The sequence below is a fragment of the Zeus faber genome (genome assembly GCF_960531495.2).
Source record: "Zeus faber genome assembly, chromosome: 18".
NCBI lineage: Eukaryota > Metazoa > Chordata > Actinopteri > Zeiformes > Zeidae > Zeus > Zeus faber.
The window spans coordinates 4196149-4221273 of NC_137210.1; the positions used below are offsets into that span (position 1 = coordinate 4196149).

The 25125-nt window shown below is 41.7% G+C and overlaps 1 protein-coding gene across 1 annotated transcript; it reads right to left on the reverse strand.

Annotated features, from left to right (window-relative positions):
* Positions 1-4361: 4361 nt before the first annotated feature.
* On the reverse strand, positions 4362-23539 carry hnmt (histamine N-methyltransferase). Its single transcript, XM_080018752.1, has 7 exons — positions 23479-23539; positions 23058-23210; positions 22520-22572; positions 11677-11784; positions 8171-8301; positions 7984-8077; positions 4362-5386 (listed from the first exon to the last, which is right to left on the reverse strand). The coding sequence occupies exons 2-7, from the start codon at positions 23192-23194 to the stop codon at positions 5025-5027; spliced, it is 885 nt and encodes a 294-aa protein (XP_079874878.1). The 5' UTR covers positions 23195-23210; positions 23479-23539; the 3' UTR covers positions 4362-5024.
* Positions 23540-25125: the final 1586 nt, after the last annotated feature.

The following is a 25125-nucleotide window of genomic DNA, read 5'->3' on the forward strand; positions in this document are numbered from 1 at the left end:
GACTGTCACCTGGAATGACACACACGCACGCACGCACGCACGCACGCACGCACACACACACACACACACACACACACACACACTTAATACAAGCTTATATACTACACATCAGTAATAATTAATAAAGAAATCCCATGGATCACCTTGAGTGTGTCAGGTATGGCAACCTGGTGCTTCTTTTTTAAAGAGGCGAGAGTGAGTCCACTCCCACTCCCACTCCCACTCCCACAGCCCCTTGTTGCATAACTAGTCTAGCCCAGTGGACTCTGGCTCCTCAGGCCTCAGACCCCACATCCCCACAGTCAGTCGGCATTGAACTCTTTCCAGGAAATTAAACATTAACATTGCGGTTACACAACCAGGGGTTTTCATTCGCCATAAGCACATCGTAACGTGACTTTTTTTGACTTGATAAAATACTTTATAATTAAAAATAATATATATATATATATATGTTGTTTATTATTATTATTATTATTATTATTATTATTATTATTATTATTATTATTATTATTATTATTATTATTATTATTATTATCCCCCCACAGAAACCTGAATTATATTCAGTTAAACAGATGATATTAAAGCCACTATTGAAAAAAAAAATCATTCCTAAATGTGGAAATGTAAAGAAATAATGACCTTTTTAATGACTATTGTCTGTTTGAGGCTTTGCTTGAGTTACTATTTGTAAGTTGCGGTCATACTGTACTGTAACTGACACCGGTTGGTCGGCTGGACGCTTGAGAGTTGATCTGATTTTCACTAAGCTAAGCATTTGGGTAAAACTATAACAGTGTTTGCATGACCTCACATGTCCCTGAGTTGGTGCCAGACTGTTTATGGACTCCTGCTGGAAACTATTTAACCAGTAACAAGACTGGCACCTTTGAATGCAATGCCCATATGAGGCATTTATCTAAAATAATAATAATAATAATATGAATAACAATAATTCTTCTTTTTCTTCTTCTTCTTCTTCTTCTTCTTCTTCTTCTTCTTCTTCTTCTTCTTTTTGTTTATTAAAAAAACGTATGCACAACCACCAGAATGTAAATTTATTAACCCAAAAGAGTCACATTTTTAGTTTATCAGTTTATTTTGCATCGTTTTGTTTGCTGTTTAAAGATTATTATATTTAATTTAATAGTATATAGTACATCATGGTTTCTATTATATTTGTAAATATATAGTATTTATGTAGAGTATTTTGTAAATAATTCTGCTTCACTGTTTATTTCACAAGTTATTGTACAGGACTGTCTATCTATCTATCTATCTATCTATCTATCTATCTATCTATCTATCTATCTATCTATCTATCTATCTATCTATCTATCTATCTATCTATCTGTCTATCTATCTATCTATCTATCTATCTATCTATCTATCTATCTACCTATCTATCTATCTATCTATCTATCTATCTATCTATCTATCTATCTATCTATCTGTCTATCTATCTATCTATCTATCTATCTATCTATCTATCTATCTATCTATCTATCTGTCTATCTGTCTATCTATCTATCTATCTATCTATCTGTCTATCTGTCTATCTGTCTATCTATCTGTCTATCTGTCTATCTGTCTATCTATCTATCTATGTCTATCTGTCTATCTGTCTATCTATCTATCTATCTATCTGTCTATCTATCTATCTATCTATCTATCTATCTATCTATCTATCTATCTATCTATCTATCTATCTATCTATCTGTCTGTCTATCTATCTATCTATCTATCTATCTATCTATCTATCTATCTATCTATCTATCTATCTATCTATCTATCTATCTATCTATCTATCTATCTGTCTATCTATCTATCTATCTATCTGTCTATCTATCTATCTATCTATTTGTCTATCCGTCTGTCTGTCTGTCTGTCTGTCTGTCTGTCTGTCTGTCTGTCTGTCTGTCTGTCTGTCTGTCTATCTATCTATCTATCTATCTATCTATTTATCTATCTATCTATCCGTCTATCTGTAGGGAGGAGGTGTTATGCTGTTAACTTAATAAGAGTAGTAGCAGGCTATAACTCGAAAAAAAATGTATAAGATGAATAAGCTTCTGCCTGTCAATCGTGATAATAGAAATCATTTGTTTGACTGAAAACGGAATGATTAAGCTCTTACCCTTGAATCCCAGTATCGTCATTTGTTGCTGTATATATATATAAATGTCTTCCAGTTTCGGTAACATTGTGTGCATTTGAATTCCTCATTGTTATGAATTAATGAAACTATCTTTTGTTACCATGGTAATATGCTCTCTGTTGGTTATGTAAGTGTGAGCTCATTTTAACTTCATCCAAAGTGTTTTTTTCTTATTTCTTATCATAAAAACGCATGGTTAGCTCTCTTCACTGATCGTAAAGTTGCCCAATTTCTCATTCCATTAATGTCCGCTTAGATTAACTTATTTGTCGGTTATATAACCCTAGTTCAGCATCTAAACTATAGTTTACAGAGCTACAACTCTTTAATTCTATAAATGAAAATAATCTCAATCTTTCTATGATAACACATCAAGGTTTTCATATATCATATGATTAAAGAGATTCAAATGTGATATTTTTATGGCCAAATATAAAACAGAAAGAGAAGAAGAAAGAAAGAAACAGTCTTTATTAGTCACGCAACACACCACACTACAACACATGCACATGCTTTTGATGGTGGCCGGTGAAATGGCTCCTCTGCTTTTGACCCATCCTGGCTTGTCCTTCCTCCGGGGGCACAGTCAGGAGCAGTGGGCAGCATACGTGGACGCGCCCGGGGACCTGGTGATAATTGTCCATCGCTGGTCAGACGATGATGGGTGCATGTTTTTGAGGGGGGTCCCTACTGACGTGAGGTGGAGGAAACCCCATGTGAGCACGGGGAGAACATGCAAACTCCACACAGAAAGGCTCCTATTTGGGAGAACAAACAGGTGTGGTACATTTACAACTTCCATCAATGACTACCCGATGTCCAATGTGTTCCTAGAAAGACTTTGTACTCCATGTGATGTCATTACAATAAACAAGTCAGTTTGGGGATAAATGTCCTGACATAAATTACCTTACACCCCCTAGAACTGCATTGTGTTGCTGGACCACCGCCAGTTTCAGAAACTAACCCCTAGATGGCGTTGTGTAAAAAAAGAACACACACACACACACACACACACACACACACACACACACACACACACACACACACACTGAACCTTGAGAATGGGCACTTCCAAGATGATTTCAACTAATATTTTTTTGTAATGAGAGAAAATACGAGATGGATTGGGGGTGTCGGGTGTTCGATAATATGAGACATCTTACCATTTCACTTGACGTTTTATTCGAGCAACAAAGGAAATGTAATCGACTGCCTTCCCAACCCGTGTCACGCCCCTCCAGGCAGATGATGATGATGATGATGATGATGATGATGATGATGATTGCCTCTTTCGTAAACCACATAGACAAAACCAAAAAATCTATATTTCAGCTGCTGTGAGATTTGTTCAACACACTGCGTTCCCTCCTATTCCCTCAGCACACGGCAGGGTTGATTCTGACATTACACAATAAAATTCAAAGGACTATTTTTTCCATTTTCAAGGACTTTTCAATGTGATCTTTTTAAATTCAAATATAATCTTAATCGCATTGTCTATTATTTATATGAATATACAGTATATACGTATATATAAAGTATATACATATTATCAATCTCATTGTCATCTACTATTATAAGTGTCTATTTCCAACCATTCAATTTACATTTCCCTGGCATAGAAGTCTTGAACAAGCAATTCTGGAAAATTTGTATTAGGTTACGATTCGTACAACAAAATCAGGGGCAATATCACACGTTTTTTTTTCAACGGGACAATGTTCCGTAAAAGTTGTCCCGTAAATTTCCCCACACTCGACCAAGTATCATTCTGGGAAATGCCGGTACAGCTGTGAATGGAAGTGTGAGTGAATGGAAGCAGTAACATTGCCGTAAAGTAGGGGTAGAGCTGAATACAAATGAAGCAGAAATAGTGGGTTTTTACAAAATATTTATTTCATACAAATAGAGTCCGAGCTGAACCGTGGTGCTCAGCTGCAAAGACGAGAAACTGAAGCTCATCCAGTTTCTACGGAGACAGGTCTTTATATTCTAAAATGTTATTATTTTTCTTCTTAAAAAATGCCACTCACACCCTAGACATGTCTTTTACAGTTAGGGGTGCAGGAACATCAGGCACAAGCGCTTCGCTTGCCCGTCAGCTGCACTGCAGCGGGGAGCCGTAGGGAGCCGAGCAGACAGGGAGAGGCAGAACGGGTGGAGAACGTTCCTTCCCCAGAAGCAGGGTGTAGGACGGGTTGAAAATGATCACACTGACTTAATAACATTGGATCGGGTTATTGCGTCCAGGGGAGTGGGCTCTGTCCCCTCTCAGTCAGCTGAGGGAAGAGTGCATGGGACGGGGAGACGGGGAGCGAAGCGCTGGTCTAAAACACAATTTTTTAAATCTGTTGCCTAGTAATAGCATGATATCAGACACACCTCTCCGTAAAGGAGGTTAACGTATGTGGGAATGACTAACTACTGACTTTGCCGGATATTTTTTCCATTTATTAATTTATTCCATGTGGTAAAAGGGCTTTATAAACACGATTGGTATCATCAATATGGTTACAAGAACACAATATAGAAATATTCAAATATACAACAGCTGGAACTGCTAGAACCGTCATGTCCTGTTCATTAGATTCATAACATTCAAATGCTACTGTGGTATTATAATGTGCAGAATATTTAGCCATAAGGGACTGTTACAAACTACTATTATTGATTACTGATAAGAGTACCTTAACTTAGTTAAAACCAAGTTAAAATCATACAAGTTTCCCTACAGATAACAGGAGTTATTAAAGGCAAACGATTAGGCATTAATTATTCCTCAATCAATATTCCCAGATGAAAATGCATTTTGCGGTGATTTTTAGAAATAGCGAATCACAGAGGTACTGTAATTGGCGGCCCCTTAGGCAGGGGGGTCGATGATCAGCGCTCCCAGGTTGTTGTTGAAGATCACTCTGCCATCCACTTCGGTGCTGCAGTCCGGGTGGCGCAGGAGCTCCAGGACGCCGGCTTTCAGTTCGGGCGGTGCCGTCCTGCCGAAATCCAGCACCTCGGTGAGGAAGTCGAGCAGGAGCTCACCCTGCTCGTCTCCCGGCGTGAAGCACTCGGTGATGTCCATCTGGGACGGCAGCTCGTGGCTCTGGTAGGCGATGCCGGCTGAATCCAGGAAGCTTTTGATGTCGCCCGTCGTCAAGCACTGACTGATCTCGGCGTTGCACAGCTGGGTGCGGTAGGTGCGCCAGAGCTTCCCCCACCCACTCTCACCTGCAGGGGGGCAACACACACACACACACACACACACACACACACACACACACACACACACACACACACACACACACACACACACACACACACACACACACACACACACATTAAAAATCAAACAGCCTTTTCTACATACTGTCAAAAATTATATCTTGTTTAATCTTAACTCATGTAATAACATCCATCACTGCAAATCTATTATACTATGCGCAGGTAGGGCTGTCATCGTGAAATTTCAGTTGGCGATTAATTGTCGTAAAAAGAGTTAGCAATTATCATTAATTGTCCTTTATGTTCATTTTATGCCATTATTATAGCGCGATAATACACATCCACCTGAGGGTGAAAAGCCATGAATATTGGATGACAAAAATGTATTTGCCTGAACCCGACTGATGAAAACATTCTATTTATGGTGATGTTTCTCTACAAACGTCTCTATGTTTTTCACATTAGTTCAAAATTCCAGACAAAATCTGGATGGAAAGAAATGACTGCAGAATGTAACGATTTTACAAAATGATCACGATTAGCTCAAATTGCGACCGGGGGCTGTAATAATGTAATAATGTAATAATTGTGACGGCTCTACGTGGACAGATTGGCCACGGGACTACACAAAATCTTTGTGTGGCAAACTAAAACCTTGTTGGCGGGGGCAGAACTAGGGGCTAGGGGCCTGGCATGTCACAGCAACATAGTGGGCCGTACTATAAACCACAAACAGCACTAATTTTAACATGTTTAATTTAACATGTTTATTTTAACACATATGTGATCTTGAAGGGAAGGGAGTAGGAGCAGAGCCAGTCTGCGGCCTGTGTATGCAAGATGCACAGGGGACTGCGTGCGACCAGCGTTTGTCCTGCCTTCTTGTGTTGATGAACTTCATCGACTACCCATCAGACCTCGTAGAATCAACACCGCAGACCAGCACAAATGCTTTTAAAGAAAGAGGAGTTAATACCAACTAGGGGTGTCACGATTCCGATTCGAAAGTGAAAGTCGATTGAAATGAGGGTTTGATTTCGAACTTTGAAATCAGAAGCAGCATTTTAAGGGACCTCCGGCACAGACGACAGGGTTTCAGACAGTTTATTGTAGAGAGTGGGCTAGATGGAATAAGCCCAGGAGCAGCTGGACATGTGTCATGACAAGGGCTCCTCTCCTGAGTGTGTGTGGGGATGGGGGTTTTTACCTGCTGCTCGTGAGACCAGCCAACGAACAACAGGTATGCAGCCACTCTGGTCCTGGGCCCCCAATGACCTAGACGCAGGACAGGTGTGGCTCCTCAAACCACACCATTCCCACACCACAAATACATCTAGAGTATTTATCTACTTTGTTTGGAGAAAAGATCGCACTTATTGGAGCTGCAGGTGGTCATTTGCCATTGACTACCAGCCCCTCTGCCAAAGATAGCATCTCTTTTTCTGTGCTTATTTTGGTGAGTAACTTAAAAGTAGTGTAATAGGTAACGTATTGTTTATTATTCTAAAGTCTAGTTTTGCTAATGCTCTTAATGTTTGGAATACGGTCAGGTGAACCGAAACGCAGGACGCGCGGTTTTGGGAGTAGATACAGGGTCTAAAGTGCAGACAGACAGGGAATCAAGAACAGGAAACAGATGGGGGATCAGGAACAGGCAGGGAACCGGGGCCCAGGAATCAGGCTTTAATACAGAAACGAGCGTTTAAGAAACACACGCAGGGACACATGCGACGATCGGACGCGACGGAGGTTAAATAGAAAAGGAGTGACTAGGAAGGTGAAGATAGGTGGTAAGATTACTGACTGGGGACAGGTGTGCAGTGACAGGGATGGGACGTGACACCAGACACAGACAGAGGGAGCCAAAGAGAGACAACACCCTGGCAGGGCAGGACACTTAACTGTTTAGGTGTGTTGTTTAAATATGCCCATATTTTTGTTATTTATAATTTTTAATATTCAAATAAAAGTGACTTATTGAGAAACAAGTGTGTTTTCATTACAAATCAAGACTTGATAGTCGAACAATGGTATAGCCGTCAGTGCTGAAATAAATGTGTTTAAAATCAAAAATCGAATCGAATTGTGACCTTGAAATCCAAAGTCTAATTAAATCGTGGATTTGGAGAATCATGACACCCCTAATACCCCTAATAACTGTCCGTGACAAAACTTTAAAAAATAATTTTGCAGTGTGTTTTTTTTTTTGCTGTTTAGCACTAACCCTAGCACTACCTTTCTAAAAAAATGTATAAATAAAAGGTTGGCGATCACAGGGATCTCCGCTCTACTGCACGTTCGGGTTCCAGTGTCGCCAAAGACAACAAATAAAAACAAAGGGTGTTTTTATCGTAGATTATATATTATTTTCATCTATTTCTTAATTGAATTAAACAAAAAAACCCTGTGCATAACGGGGTGATCTAGAGAGCCCCCTGCCCCAAACCACAAACATGCATGGGCGCAGCAAAAGCAAAAACAATTTAAAAACATTTTTCGGGGTCCTCAGAGGTCTATATTAACTTGTTGAAAAGGAGTATAATATGGGACCTTTAATGAAATAAGACCATGAGAAAAGACTGGAGGTAAATACCGTACAGTACCAGAGACAAGGATGATAAGAAGCTTCCCGTTCTCATGGAGGAGGCTGCGGAAAAAGCTGACGGTGGCTCCTGGATCCTTGACGTAGTACAGCATCTGTGGATTGAACCACAGTTGATGAGCTCGGGACATTATGTCGTTATACAGAGAATGTCTATAGATACAGGTCTACAAAATCCACAAGCCAACCTGTATCATGTGGATGAAGTCGGCCTTCTTGGTCATTTTATTCGCCTTCCAGTGCTGCTCAAACTCGCTGGCGGTCATCTCGTTCCAGCTAAACTTGATGTAATCTAAATCTGGTTGCCTGGACACCAAAACTATGACAGTGGACACACAAATGGCACAGGTAATGCCATGGGCACACTAGAGTCAAAGTCGTCAGATCGCTGTACTGTTCACACACTACACAGACTTCGACTTTCTGTCTTGTGATGGGAAATCTTGGAAGTTGTTGTGGTTTCACACGACATGAATGATCGGCGACAGGGGGTCACACGTTACCAGGTCTTTCTCCAAACTACGTTTTTCACAAAAGCATGCGCAAGAAGTGACACAGGAAATGACACAATACCACCATGAGCACTGTCAAAAAGGAATAAAAGCAGAATTTTAATAAGAAATATATTTAAAACCTAGAGAAGAAAAGTAAAATAGGTATGCTGTGTGTTTCTGCATGCTGCTCCGTGCACTGCCATCTCTCCGTCGCCCCGTCTAGACTCCTCCCCTCCGCCTCACTCTTTGTCTGCTATCATTGGCGGTTGGCTTGTGTTTTCAGCAGTTCACACCACGCTCTTGCCACTCACGGGAGCACGCTATAATTTCCCTCAGATCTGGGGCTCTGCTCCGCAATCTCCATAAGCCTAACGGCAAAAAATGAGACCAGAATCACGTAGTCTGAACTTGGCATAAGACGCCTTAAATTTATGATGAATTTCTCAGAGACAATGGATTGAATCACAACCTTCTATAAATGCTGATGTTGATGTTATGTTTCTGCTTTAATCCTGCTGATCAGTGGTTGTAATTCAATAGAGAATGGGAACTTTACAATCAGTGCAATAGAAGTTCATTCCCTATATCTAATAATAACCTGTATGAAAGGTGCTATACAAGCACCTTTCATACAGGACATGCAACTCAATGTGCTTTATATTTATAGAAGGCAAACTAATAGTTACAATCAAAACAAAGCAAAGAAACCAAGCAATACAATTAGGTGAATATAGCTGCAGGTAGCAATGCACAGGGTCCAGGTTAGTCGGCGTGACGTGTGTCACGAAACGATGTACAAGTCCTATTTGCAAAATGCAAGAATTTATTAAAGGGGACTTATTATGCTCCTTTTTACACAAGTAAATATAGGTCTCTGAGGTCCCAAAAATACGTTTATCAAGTTTTTTGCTGAAAATACCACTGAGAATATGCATTAAAACCATTGTAAAATAGCTCTATACCATCCTGTTCCAAAAAGGGCTGTTTCTATAAGCGTAGCTTTAAATGTAAATGAGCAGCCAGGTCCCTAGTTATGTGAGCCAATGGGGTTTGAGCTTTACTTCCAGGTTCCGTTGTATTTAGTCCGTATGTTTCTGAACAAATTAAATGCGAGAAATACGTTTCTGAATCTTCACTCATATTAGATCTACAAGGCCTTATATAAAAGTTGCCTCTGACTTTTGATGCACACAGCGGAATCATTTTTGTACTTACATTTCCCTTGTCTGCAATTTTGTCAAGGACAGTTGGTATTAATTCCTCTTTCTTTTAAAAGATTTGTGGTTAGGGTTAGGGCTTGTTTCTGCAGCAAACACAGCACTTGACAGAGCCCATGATTAGGTCTTAGCTTTCATGCTAGTGGGTCTGGTCACTCCGGTGGTGCTCCAGCCTTGATGGAGGGTGGTTCTTATTCTACTGAAGTCTTGTGTGACTTTGATCAGGGCTGCACAGCTGAATGGCTTGTTTAAGGACACGTTTTTTAAAATACATACCTCACAAAAAACCAACGGGGGTTGTCTTATTTCACAGTTTGTGTTTTAGTAACCCCTTTAAGGTTCATTTTATAATGAACTACAATTTAAGATGACATATAAGCAGGGCTTAATTTGTGCAGGATCCTGCCAGAACATGATCCGGGACCTTCCAGATTGGGACCGACACCGATTTGATTAGAGCTCCTCCTTTGAGACGTCAATCACATTTCACTTTCCTTCGGATGCAGCTGCCTAGAATGGCCGGCTGGTCCTTGACAGGCTAGTGACAGGTCCATCCTTATCTGAATGGAATGAATGGATATATCCGGCGCGGGGAGACTTTGGGCCAATCCCAATTCCCTTCCCTTGGCCCTACCCCTAGTTTTGGAGTGCCCTCAACTGGGCAGTGGCCCTTCAGAACGGAGCCACAAGGGGTAGGGGTTGAAATCTATACCACTTGCTCAACATCAGTAGCCGACAATGGCACCTACGTAACACACCAGCGATGAGAGGTATCCTCAATGCTGGTGCCGGGTGTGCTTCATACTTCATACACGGGGGATGGAAATAACTGTGCTGTCACTCACAAAGCGTTGTTTACAAGAAGTTCTGTTGACATTGTTAATATTAATTTTTCTGAAATGTGTGTTATCACGATCCAAATACATATTCCTTTGCATCTACATTACACTAAGATATTCCAATGGATTTGAAAAAAAATTATGATTATTTGCAAAGATATGGGCTTCTTTCTCTGCACCAGTAGCCATGTTCTGTGTTACATTGCCTTAGTTTGCAAATAATTCTGGGAATTTTCTTGTTCCACTCTGTTTGGAGTTTGCATCTGAAAACGCTCTGTTTTGACGGCCTTTAGGAGGGCTAGATGACCACTACCCCTAGATCCCCAAAGGAAATGGGACACCCTTCCCAACACGGGTGTGTGCAAAATAGAGGGGCATGGCCAAGCGGGAGAATTGGGATTGGGCCTTTGTCGGCCACTCTCTTAAACGTGTCGCACAATGACGCAGTGATGCAATGACTATTTTCTGTGATCCATCAGTATTCTGCAATGTTTTCAGGTGACCTTTGTCACCTGAAAACATTGCTGAATTCTGCAAATATAGTCCGATGTGGATCAAACTTGGACCACAATGTGTGTGGGTTGCAGGTGCACTTTTTTGTGTTATTGGGTATTGTCTGGGCAAGATATGAGGAACACCTCAGGAACACAGCCTCCGCCCCCTCGCTCCCTCTCGTCTCTCTCTTTCTCCACTCCAGTTTCAGAACATGATAAACTACACTTACACTGTTTCAATGGTGGATTTTTTCTTGGCGGATAAAAAAAAAGTCCGTCATCAATGTCAATCGTGACAGACAGAGTTTACCGCCGATAGACGATTTAATCGTAAATCTGCCCAAGCCTGATATTCTTTCAGTTTTAGGTCATCAATTTGGACTTGGATCAGTGGTTCATGATCATTCCTCAAAGAATGAATCATGAATATTATCAACTCACAGATGATTTTATCCAAACTCACAGAGAAAAGCGGGATTCACACAGAACCCTCAAAAATAACTGTTAGTTCAGTATTATTATTCCATACTCCATATATGTCAAGAATCCTATAGGCCAGACTTTCCCGGAACATGGTACTCACAAGCAATAAAGTTTTTATGTACAAAATATCCGCAAAACATAAAAATATTCCAAATATAACCTTCTACCTTTGTAGTTGTGTAACTGCTGACTGCTGGGATCCACCACCTCGTTGTCGACAAATATGTCTGAACGCCTGAGGCGGAGCTGGGAGAACATCTCCAGGTCGATCTCGCCTATTGGAAGAAGCAGAGAAGCATTATAAGAAAATGGGTACTGTTTTTTCTAAAAGCCACAGCTTTCACCAATTAAACACACACACACACACACAAACACACACACACACACACATACACAGTCAGATTTTTGCTGCAGAATTAACTTAGGAAATGCCACCATTGCTCTTCATTTTAGTAGAAAAAACAACAAATTTACGTGCAGATCCTGCAGGGAGGGAGAGAGATCTTACGGAGTATGCTGCGATCTCGCAAGTAACGAAGTGAGTATAGGTCCAACATGGTGGCGCCCAGCTGCACAAACTAAAACATGGACAATCTGCTCCAACCCAGTTAAATAACAAAGAAAATTGGAATATATATATGTATAAAAAAAAAAACACCACATGAATCCAAAGTGGAGGACCTCGAGGATTATATAGATTATTTTTATAACGAAAACGTGATGGTGAACGTACGTGAAGAGGACCAGGGCCGTAACAACCCGGCCAAGAGGAAGAAGGCAGACTCAGCTACTGATACAGATAATCTAATTCCCAGCGCTGTAGAGGTTAGTGTTTTAGATGAGATTAACAAGAAGCTGGACATCTTGGTCCACTCGTCAGAGACATTTCCAAGATGAAAGCCACCCTTGATTTCCTGCACCACACAGTCGGCAAGTTCCAAAAAGACGCGGATCAAAAAATCTCTGTGAAGCGTCTCACAACAGAGATGGTTGTAAAGGTTGTAACGTTGGAAAAAAATAAAAGAAAGAATGAAAGAGACTATCCTAGATATAAAATCCAGAAGTATGCGGGGCAACCTCATCTTTTCCGGGATCCCAGAGAACAACACCGAGTCCCCAAAAATCATGGTGAAAGACTTCCTCCACACCGCCCTGAAACTCCCCACTGACACCGTGATGCAGATTGCCTTCCACCGAGTTCACCGACTGGGAGAGCGCGTGGGGAACCGTCCCTGCTCTATCCTTGCTAAGTTTGAATACTTCAATCACAAGAGTTGGTTAAAATCAAAGGATGGGAGCTGAAAGGAACCACCCTTCGTATGAACAATCAATTCCCCCAGGAGATCAACAACTGACGGAAGGTGCTGTACCCCATCCTGAAGGAGAACCAGCAGAAGGATAACAGGTATCACTGGTTGTTGATAAACTATATATAGATGGCCTGTTATTCTGAGACTCCTCCACCACACCCTGGTAATTCTGATAATTCTGATATGCGAGATGTAGAAATTAGCACCCTATCAATGTCAGGATTGCTGTTCTATGTTTATCTTTGTCTTTTGTCATTAGTTTGTGTATATATGTATCCCTACAAACATCCTGCAATAGTAGGACAGTCAAAAGGAATGTAAAGGATAAAAACTCAGACTTATCTATGGGAAAACATGGGTAGTATAGGGGTAGTATAGCCATTGCCTTGGATGTACTGTGCTGCTGCATGGGAAACTACAAATCCACATCCATCACCCCCTAACTAACCTTAATGATACCTATTAAGTTTATTGGTTGGAATGTGAGAGGTTTGGGCCAGCTAAACGTAGCAAAATACTAAGTCACCTCACCAGGACGAACCCCAGCTTCTGTCTACTGCAAGAAACCGAACCTCACTGCATCCGAGCAAGATCACTCATAACTTATTTTATAGTGTCGGACGAACCTCAGGGCTTGTAATTATCTGTTGTTGGTCTAAACTGTATCAATTACTATGTTGAAGGCCACTCCCAGTATAATAATTGTGTCAGAATCCTAAGATTTTTGAAAATATATTGTGAAAGAATTGGGGCCATAAATCTTTGCCATGGTTGATTTGATGATTCATAAAATTCCATGAATCATTATGTAACGCCCTTCTGTGTCTGATATTCAATATTCAAGAGCTTTATTCATCACATATTGTGGTTTCATTCTGATATGGGATATTTTTGTCAATCAATATCGAAACACCTTTTTTTTTTGAGTTGTACGATGCAGAAAACATCTGATTAACCCATTTAGCTTTGAATTTGAGGTGCTCGGATGCAGTGAGGTTCGGTTTCTTGCAGTAGACAGAAGCTGGGGTTCGTCCTGGTGAGGTGACTTAGTATTTTGCTACGTTTAGCTGGCCCAAACCTCTCACATTCCAACCAATAAACTTAATAGGTATCATTAAGGTTAGTTAGGGGGTGATGGATGTGGATTTGTAGTTTCCCATGCAGCAGCACAGTACATCCAAGGCAATGGCTATACTACCCCTATACTACCCATGTTTTCCCATAGATAAGTCTGAGTTTTTATCCTTTACATTCAACAATCGCCGACTGTTGGCGATCAAATAATCCACATAATAGAGAATACACATATTATTCACCACCCCACAAAAGCTTATCTAGGATAATTTTTTTTTGACAATTTACTCTTGTAATGTCAACAATCACTAAACCGTGAAATGCACCCAATTGTAATCTCCGGTCATGGTCCGATTAGTTTCAACCTTATAAACGAAATCAACCCGAACCCTCCCGGCAGATGATGGTTTAACACCTCACTTTTAACAGATAAAGAATTTAACTATTTATTTTCCAGTGAATGGACTTCCTTCATTGAATTGAATGACTCTCCAGAAATATCACCATCCTTACTCTTGGAAACGACAAAGGAAGTTTAGAGAAGTAGTGTTATTTCATTCTCCACAAGAAAAAGAAAGAACAAGAATGCCAAAATAAACTAGAACAACAATTAAAAGACTTGCACTCCCAACAAGCCCACTCAACCAACGAGCAAATCCGAAATGAAATCCAGACAATAACATCTCAACTTGTTAATATCATCCATCAAAAGACACAATTCCTCATGCAACGAACAATAGTGAATTATTTTGAATTCAATGACAAAACAGGTACATTTCTTGCCAATCAATTAAAACACGATAGAGAAAAAACACTTATTACAGGCATCAAACATCCACAGGGTAGGATAACATACATACACATCAATAACCTATTTAGAGAATTTTATAATAATCTATAACACTCAGATAATGAATCTAATATATTAAACATTCACTCATTCCTTGATGATATTGACCTTCCTAAACTTTCGATAGAGCAGGCTCCCACATTAGATCAACCACTTGAGAAGAACTCTAAATAAATTCCCCGGATCAGATGGCTGTGGAATTCTATAAACATTTCTGGCCACTTATATCCCAATTATTCAGCAGAATGGTTAGAGAGATTAAGTCAACCTCCACCATGCCTCCGCACATGAATACCACTATCATTTTGTTTTAGCTAAAACCCAATAAGGACCCCAAACCTCAGCTACAGTTATAGACACATACGCCTTATTAATTGCAATTTAAAGATTATTAGTAAAATACTGAATCACAGAATTGAAAAAGTAATTCCATTTATAATTGACCCAGACCAACCAGGCTTTGTCAGACACTCATCCAGCAATATGCACCATTTATTCAGTCTGATCAGAATATCTTAAGGAACATCTTAAATACTGTTATTGCCTCTTTAAATGCCAAAAAAGCATTTGACAGAGTTCATGGGACATATCTCTTTTCAACCCTCAACAAATTTGGCTTTGGAGAGTCACTCATTCAATGGATCAGGATCCTCTACAACCCCCCATCTGCTTCTGTCATCACCAATGGCTACACTTCACAGCGTTTCACTTTACAACACTGCACAAGACAAGGATGTCCACTCTCCCCTTTTCTATTTGCCATCTTTATGGAACCCCTCGTGGCGGCCATCCGTCAAAACAGTCATATCGCTGGCATTCAAACAGTAAACTCTGTTCACAAAATCAGTTTGCCTGCAGACGATATCTTGTTGTACGTACAGAACCCAATATCATCCCTACCAGAGGTGTTCAATCTTATATCTAAATTCTCACTTAACTCAGACTTTTCAATAAATTGAACCAAAACCATGGTCTTACCACTCAGTGGGGGGGACTGCAATCCTGTAACCCAGAAAGTTACCTTAACCATCACAATGGGCAACCTATAGATACCTTGCCATTGATATCTCCACCAATCTGTCAGATTTACCCATAACCGAATGGCCCCCCTAACACCTGGTCGGGCCGGGTGGTGGTGCCCGCTGTTGTCCCTGGGTTGAGCTGGCCAGTCTAAGTGGGTGGATGGGGGGGGGGGTGCTCCTGGGGGTGTGTTGGTTAGAGGTGTGGTTGTGGGTTTGGGGTGAGGGGTGCTTGTTACGGATTCAGGTCTTGGCACAGAGGTCGGTGAGCGGCTGGGGTCACCGACCCCGTGGGCTGGGTGGGGCTTGCGTGTCCTGTGGGGGGGAGCATACACTCGTACACAAATCTTACTTCGAACAACACTCCATCAGACCTGGGTCTGCGGGGCAAGAAGGGTGCAAGTGATTCAGGTTCGACTTGCTTGAGGACTCGCACCCCTACACCCCGCAATTGCCAACAGCACAGATTGAGCACTGGGGTTTTCCAGTACGGCGGGGTGCTGGTTTGTTGGTGTGGTTGGCCGGGTGGGCCACCTTCTGGCCGGGTTCCAGTCCTGCCGGCTTGCGCCTGGTGGTTTCTGGAATGATGAGACCTGGCAGGGCTGCAGAGAGTGCCACCGGGTGGCTTCTGGGGCCCCTAGGAGGTCGCTTGCTGTTGTGGGTGTGGGTTGGGTGTGGAGGGCGGCTGTCGCTCCCGCTGCATGGCTTCTCTGCGGCAGGTGCCCCGGGTGCCGGGGGAAGTGGAGGGTCCACATATCTGGCGGCCTGCTGGCGTCGGTGGGGGGGGCTGACATCCAGGTGCCCTGTGTTGAGAACACTCGGCTACGTGGACGGGCGCTCGGGACTCATGGCAGCATGGGGCGTCTGGCCAGCTGTGGAGATGTGGGCTTTGCCCTTGCACGGGGGGCTTGCCTGCGGGGCAGGAGGTTCGGGCTAGGTGTCAGTCTGTTGGCACGGAACATGGCTCCGGGATTGCAGCTCGGGTTTTGCGGCTGCGTCTTATGCCTACACATGGGGCTGGGTGCGGCTGAGGGGTTTGGGGTCTCCTCGGCTCTCTGGGCGTGGTTGTTGCTCCGCAGGCTTCTGGCTTCTCTGCTTTGCTCTGAGCTTTCCTGCGGCTGTGGGGTCTCTGTAAGGCCTCGGGACTCAAGGGTGGCTTTGGGACCTTTTCTTCAGTCAGAGGCGCCATGACATAATACTGACCTCATATACCAGAACAAATTGGGACTAGTCCCGACACACACACACACACACGCACACAAGCACACACACAAACACACACACACACACACACACACACTCCCACACACACACACACGCACACAAGCACACACACAAACACACACACACACACACACGCACGCACACACACACGCACACACACACACACTCCCACACACACACACACGCACACAAGCACACACACAAACACACGCACACACGCACGCACGCACGCACACACACACACACACACACACGCACGCACGCACGCACGCACACACACACACACACACACACACAGGCGGTCCGATCACAGGCACACACACATCACCAGCACCTGCTTTGAACACAACCCAACACCCTCGTGATTACGTTCCTCTCCTTTTCTTCCTCATTTACTGCCATAACTATGTCAGGAAGAGGCCAGGTGCCCAATTCCTGTTCCAGTTTTCCTGGACTTAATTAACTCTTTTCGATACATGTCGTCGGATGTTTGTTTTACCATGTCCATGTTGTTGTTTGGTTCTATGTTTAATTGTCTCACCCGTGGTGAATCTAGTTGTTTATAGACCCAAACATGGAAAAATGGTTCTTCAAAGAGGGGGATTGGTGGTGGTTCTGTACAAGCAAAAACTGTGCTCTTGTCATTCTACAGGTCGTCCACAGGACAGAATTATTGCAGCAGTTCTTGATGGTTTAAGAATTAACAAAGAGTTGCATTGCAGGTTGAGAAGTTGAACTCCACTTGCAGACTTACTCTGTCCTAGTTTCAATGGCAAACAAATACTCTGTGTTGTATGCTCAGCATGCGGGCAGCACAGGTTAAAAAGTAAAAAGTTATTAATTAATTTAGAAATATTAATAATAAAAATAATAAAAAATAATAAATTTAGTCAGTAAATAACTGCAAATAAAGCACCCTTTGATGGCTGAAGTCAAGCCTGCAACCAGTTGCGACAAGACAACTGTCGTTAGGGCTGGGCCGACCATGACATTTTTGCTGCCGATTGATCGTCCCCCTATAACTAAATCAATTGGCACTATCATCTGTATACAGCTATCTACAGGAAGCGTCACCAACCCAACAGACCCCCGTTTTAGCTTTTTTTTTTATTTTTTTTTTCAAAATCCGGATATCAATTGTCAATTTTGGATAAAATACAATCACATAAGCCTATCAAGCCATATTTAAGCGGGCTCCACTCTGTGGTTTTAGTGGGAAAAAAATAAGACAATTTTTATAATCACGGCAGGAGAATAACAAAGCAACACTAGTGTTTCAATGAGTCACATATTCCAAATAAATTACTTTATTTAACTGGTAGGAAAAAGTTGAAGAGAAAGTCCAGACGAGCAGCAGGTAGTGGATATATTTTCTTGGCAATAGAGTATATGAATATTCATGAGGTACACACACTGAACACGACTCCAAAATAGTCTACATTATTATTATTATTGGTCCAGCCTGCAGGGCTCTCTGAAATTTTCAGGCTAAAACTATTTGAAACAAAAGAACGGCAGAAGTTACGAACATGGTCAAGTCTTGTTCTAACCAGTATCTCACAAACAACGTTGTTCAATTTCGTGAAAATCGATCCACAAAAGGAGCACAAACCGACCAAATTTGACCCAAATCACAGACATGGTTTAAGTCATCGAACTCCAAATATCTACAACAGGGCTAAAAGTATCTGGAACACAACAATGACAGAAGTTACAAACCCAGTCAAGGTGTCGTTTGAACCGGTATGTCATAAACATCTTGTTGTTTAAGTTTCATCCAAATCAATCTACATACAGTGTAGAAATTAGTGGAAAAACCAACCAAATTTGTCCCGAAGTAGCCAGGTGGTCATGCTTCACCGACACGGCGACTTTCGAAAACAAACGGAGCGAGATGAGATTTTCAGTAAGTGGCTTTATGACGTCATCATACTGTGTACTATAAATGTGCAGATTCTGGCTCAGAACGTACATTGGCACCGTCTCCAGTGTGCAGTGTAGACTCAGTGGCTCTGTAGTGGTTAGACATTACAAACTAGGCAGGTACGTGTATTCATGTACCTTCTTACCTGGTAGATGTCAGTGGATCTGTTTCAATTGATATTTTATCTTTTTGGTCCACATTACTTTGAAAAAACATTAGTCCACAAAAACCTGTGACCACGTGGAGTCGAGTCTACTCGACTTTGTGAGTAAGTGATGCGTCCAAGATCCAGCAAGGCGTCGGAAAAATTTAAGCCGTATGGTGATTACTCACAGAAATACCACAAGGTTTCTTCATATTCGTGGAAACCTAACTTATTAATAAGTTAATCCGCGGTAGGAGAAAGTATGTACTGTAATCACAGCATGCACATTCTGGAACCTTGGAACCTCCCAAACCTGTATCTAACATGACTAAACTGGACCCTGTGTATTGCTGCCTGCAGCTATATTTTTTATTATTATTATTATTATTATTATTATTATTATTATTATTATTATTATTATTATTATTATTATTATTATTATTATTGTTATTATTATTATTACTACTACATAGTTTACTGCAAAAGGGAGATTAAAAACTATGCTTGCTTTGCAATGCACAGTAAACTTCAAAGACCGCACCATTGTTGCAGGGAGAAGTATTGTCCGCTTTGTTTTAAGGGGATGGATTGATTGATTTGTATTTATTATTGGGATCGTGTTGTGTTTAAGCTTACATTAAATTATTAATGTATATTTAAGGGAAAGGTAGATCATTATAAATTTTAGAAAATTAAAAAACATTAAGCGATTATGACTTTTTTTGCACGTTTTGATGACCGTCGATAACTGTCAATCGCCCGATTATAAAATAACCGGCCCAGCCCTAATTGTCGTTGTGTGATTATAACAGCGATTACAGTAAATGTTCCGCTCCTGTGTAAATGCAGGATGAGAGGCATGGTAACAAACTCTTCACAGAAAACCACCAAGTATCTATAAATATGCTATATACATGTACAAAACAACTTCAAACCAACACTATCAAATTTTAAAAACATTTTGATGTCAAATGTAAAATTAAAGGCCTCCACAGTATAGAATGTATATGTGTATGTCAGAAAATGCAAACAAAGCCACATTTTAACTCCAATAAAAATAAAACTCAACGTTTCCACAGAATAACTCAATTTCTGAATGTTAGTACCCAAACCCTGACACATCACCCATGAGGTTTAGGAACATTCTGATGTGAGATTAAAAAAATAAAAGACCTCTAAAATATGAATGTCATTTGTTGTCATTTCTGCAGCCAATCTGGTTCATCGGAGTTGGGGACAGTGTTTTGAAAGGTACATGCATATACAAAATGACATGCATATAGTCAGTTTGTTTTCTTTATTTTTAAAATCAAAGAAAAAAAAAGTGTTTTTCCACAAGTAACACTCAAGCTTTGTCATTTATTTGAGATTTTCTTCTCGGCTGTGGGACCCTGTACCTCCTGCCTGAGGGGGAGCGCTGGTACTCTGTATGTAAGGCACGGTAGCTGTCTCCAACAATGTTGTCAGCCAACCTTTCTGCCTGTACTCATTTTGGAACATCTGTGCCACAACAATCTTTGATCACACATTGAAAGGGTTTCAGTAGTTTTGATTTCAACTGTACAGATAGAAGGATAACATAATAATTTCCTACTATTGTAATAAACCATTACCGTTAAATTTTTTTGCATTTTATAATGTAATAATCCTATGGAATACATTCACCATTAACGTAGTAAAGGTCACCGAACATTTACATGCAGATGTTTCTGCTGTTAATGGAATAGCTGTTACCATAATGGGAAATTGAATTGTATGTAATTTGGATTTACCGTTAACAGTCATAATTCTGACTTCTGACAGTCCACCACTATCTCGGCTGTTTTGAGAGCGTCAAGCTCCGAGTTGTTCTGGCTGGAGCAGTAGGCCAGGTGGTCCACCTCTCATCTGTAGGCAGACTCGTGCCCATCAGAGATGAGTCCGATGGGGGTGGTGTCATCTGCAAACTTCAGGAGGTTGAGAAATTGGTGTCTGGAGGTGCAGCCGCTGGTGTACTTTAATTCGTAAAAAATGTAATAGTAATGCTGTGCAGTGGTGTTCTGAGATGTTGTACCATCAATGCGGAGAGGAATTATTCTGTGGAACTTTGAGTTTTCATTTAAACCTTAATATTAAATGTGTCTTGTTAGTTTCTATACAGTCTGTATTCACTGTGCCATACTTTGAAGGTCTTTTATTTTGATACTTTCAGTTAGTTGCTAGGTAGGAATTAAGTTAGCTATTATGTTTGAATTACTAAGTATTGTGCATAATCTCCGGGTGCGTTGCAGTGAAAACTGCATATATGTATGAATGTATGTATATGTATGTGACAAATAAACCTCTTGAATCTCTTGAATCTTGAATCACATCAGAATGTTCCAAAACTTTATGGGTGATGTCTTGAGGTTGTATACTTATATTCCGGGGTGGAATTATTCTGTGGAAACGTGGAGTGTTCTTCATATTGGAGTTTAAATTTGCCTTCACTTGCATCCTTTGTCACACTTTGAAGGCCTTTGATTTTTAAATTTCACATAAAAATGTTTTAAAATGTTGACAGTGATGGTATGAGGTTGTTTGGTACATGTATATAGGATATTTATAGAACCTTGGTGGTTCTCTGCGAAGAGATTGTAACCATGCATCTCCGTGCAACCCTGCATTTACACAGGCGCAGAACATTTTACCACAATGCCTGTTATAAACGTGCAACGACGACTGTCTTCTGGCATCTGGCGGCGGGCTTGGCTTCAGTCCTTGACGGCCATAGCGGTTCATCAGTTTCCACTCAGTGTCCTCATTATCCATCTTTATTTTTCACAGACTGGGCATGGACAGCTCACATCTTTTCCAGGCGGCATTAAAGCTGATAAGCTGCCTAAGTGATAAGTGCCAGCGGAGCTCACGGTGGAGCAGGTGCACGTACATGTGCAGAAACTTTCTGATTAGAGGGAGAGTGACGAGGGTGGGGGGGGGGGGGGGGGCATGTGTGTGTGTGTGTGTGTGTGTGTGTGTGTGTGGTTCGTCTAAGTAGATTCATGGTCCATTAGTAAACTTGTACAGCTCCTCCGTAGTTATTATGCAGACATGACGACCCAGATCATTTCAGAATACCCCTTTTGACACCGCAAAAGGTTGATAGCACTTGGTTGGCAGGGAGCGGAGAGAGGGGCACAGTGCTTGAAAAAATAATTACACTAAAGTAAGTTCCACTGAGAATAAAAGCGCGGCAAGGAGCAGCGGTATGGCTGCAAAGTGACATTGTCTGGTAAAAGATTAGCCCGGGGGGAAAGGAGATCGCACAAACCCTTGAAAAAAATAAAACAAATAAAAAGATTAAAAGCCTCCGACTCGGGGCAAAGCTTTGTATATGTGACCCTCCCTCAGAGCCGTAAACGGTTCCAAAGTGCAACTGCATTATTTATGGTGGCTCATCTCGACCTTCCACGCGTCACTTTGCAGACAAGCGGCGTAGTCCTTACCTGCTCCGCTTCCAACCCCGATGACATTCACAATGGCCTTGCCGTCTGCGACGCTGAGGGCACACGGAAACACCGTCAGCGGACCAACAGACATTGAGATGTATCAGTATAGATATGTGTTTTGTTTGACGTACGGTGTTCAAGATAACCCTCTTTTAGGATTGCCATGCGCTGGACAACAGTGTTTCGTGATAGAAAGACAGACAGAGGGGACCTTCTAATATTTTAATGTATTAACATAAAACACTATGATTGACACGAATTGAAGGTACTAGAAATGCCCAGGTCATTGTCACTGCCGTATAAATTCATTATTAGCAGTTAAATTATGCATGTCAGCGCCTGAACACAAATATCACCTCAGGCAAACTGGCAACGCCTTATTACCTATGTAAATATCATCTGTTGAGTGCTATTAGCTGAAATGGAAGCAGGATATATGTATATGTATATATATATGTACAGTATATATATATATGACAAAAAAATATATGGGAAAATGTTGAATTTGTTGAAAGACATGGTAACCCCGCCCCACCTGTGCAGGGTGGGGGGCAGGGTGCCGCGGATGAAGTCCCGCATGCACCGGTGCTCTGAGGAGCGCTGCAGGAAGAGCTGGAAGGAGCGCAGGTAGCGGGCATCGTCCTCCACCAGACTCCTCAGTGCGGAACACATGGCCGATCCAGATGTGCTGCATGAATAAAAACAATAAACAAACAAACAAAGAAAAACAAAAGGAACCAAAGACGTCGAGATAAAGACGGGCTGAGAGTCAATGTCCCCTTGTTCGGGCTGGAGCGAACAGCCCGGACGCGGTGTTTGTTTACTAATTGCAGCCTTTTCCGACCTGCGCGTCGAGTCCCCTTCTGCGCCAAACAAACCGCTCCGGCTCAACGGCTACAGTGCGTGTGTTGCGTTAGAAGGCGCAGCAAAACGCGATGTTATTTGCTGTCACTTACGTTTGTTATTCGACCGAGCGGAGAAACCAGACGATAGGTCACGGAGGGAGGAGACGTTTTTTGGGGGCTGATCGACCTCCCTAACCCGATCCTTCTGGTTCTTCCCAAAACAGGGATCGGCAGAAGGCGCAAAGGGGGGAGGATTCTGAATAACCACAGGCTATTTCTTATCTGTCCGGAAATCCTGACCGGACCACATTGCGAATCGTGATAGGACAATGTTATAATGTTTATCACCAGTACAATAAATAGGATTTATTTTTAAAAAGAAAAAAAAAAAAAAATCGGGCGAATGCAGTGGAATGACTGGAAGAACCTGCATCTGCAGTTCAGCTCTTGGCCGCTAGATGGTGCCGCAATCTCCGACAAATGGTACAACTGGTGGAATTTAATGCCGCTTCAAACATTTACATTTACATTTAGTCATTTATCAGACGCTTTTATCCAAAGCGACTTACAAGGGAGAATAACATTCAAGCTACATTGCGACAGAGATTAGTGTAATAACAACATTGGTGTAACAATAAATACTGCAAGGTGGTGCTAAGTAATTGTAGGTTAGGACAGGAGGTACTCACTGAAGAGCTGGGTCTTCAAGTGCTTCTTAAAGACAGAGAGGGAGGTCCCCGCTCTGGTCATTTTTGGCAGCTCGTTCCACCAACGTGGAACTACAAATGAGAATAGCCTGGATTGCCGTGGCTGTACGGCCGGCAGAGCCAGGCGACGCTCATTTGACGAGCGCAGCATCCGGGGGGCAACATGTGCTCTTACAAGAGCATTTAAGTAGGTGGGAGCATTCCCAACAATCACTCTGTAGGCCAGCATAAGAGACTTGAACTTGATGCGGGCGGCTACAGGTAACCAGTGGAGCTCCATGAGCAGCGGAGTGACATGTGCCCTCTTTGGCTGGTTGAACACCAGTCGCGCCGCCGCATTCTGTATCAAACGTTGGAAATAATATAACGGCTATGAACCAAGTAAATGAGTTGGCAAAAAAAACAAAACAATGGCTTTTTTTAAATGCCGGAAACCTTGTCCCAATCCAAACCCTGCCCACTTATTTGATTTGTCAGGTAAATCTGACCCGAATGAGCTCTGACTGGCTGGTCTGAGACTGGATTTGATGGCTGCGGGCCTGTCCCTGTGACCTGGTGGCTGCGGTGATCCCGCTGAACTAATAACGAACTGAAAGGAAACGTTGAGCTCCGCCCTGTCACTTGCTGTGTTGTTTTGTTATTGAGCCAGCTGACCTCAGCATATGCGGTGCAAAAATATTTATACTGAATGTTTCAATTAATTGTGAATTACAAAATTAATTGAATAGTAAAATAAGTCAAACAGAAAATGGAGATAGATCAGTTGTTGTTTTACTAATCAAATAATCAATTGACTTATGTCGTCTTTATGACGCCACATCAGAAGTCACTTCAGGAGATAATAGATAAGTCCAAATCCAACGTTGCGTATTACTTCCTTGCAAGGTTGTCGTTCCACCTGAGTACCATGGAAGAGTTTGGGGCCACGCAAATAAAAATAAAAATAAAATACCTGAGTGTTTATAAATTACTCTTGACTTTAAAGTGGAAATTAAGTTTTGAGAATAAACTCGGATTTGATACACTTTGTTTGAGATACACATACACACGA

Bases quoted from the DNA above. Each gene is read 5' to 3' on its own strand.
- hnmt (XM_080018752.1), bottom strand. From the start codon at position 23,194: ATGTGTTCCGCACTGAGGAGTCTGGTGGAGGACGATGCCCGCTACCTG. The intron at 11,785-22,519 runs GTAAGGACTACG...TTCTTCCAATAG, and splicing joins CGGGGTTGGAAGCGGAGCAG to GCGAGATCGACCTGGAGATG. The intron at 8,078-8,170 runs GTTGGCTTGTGG...TTCAATCCACAG, and splicing joins ACTTCATCCACATGATACAG to ATGCTGTACTACGTCAAGGA.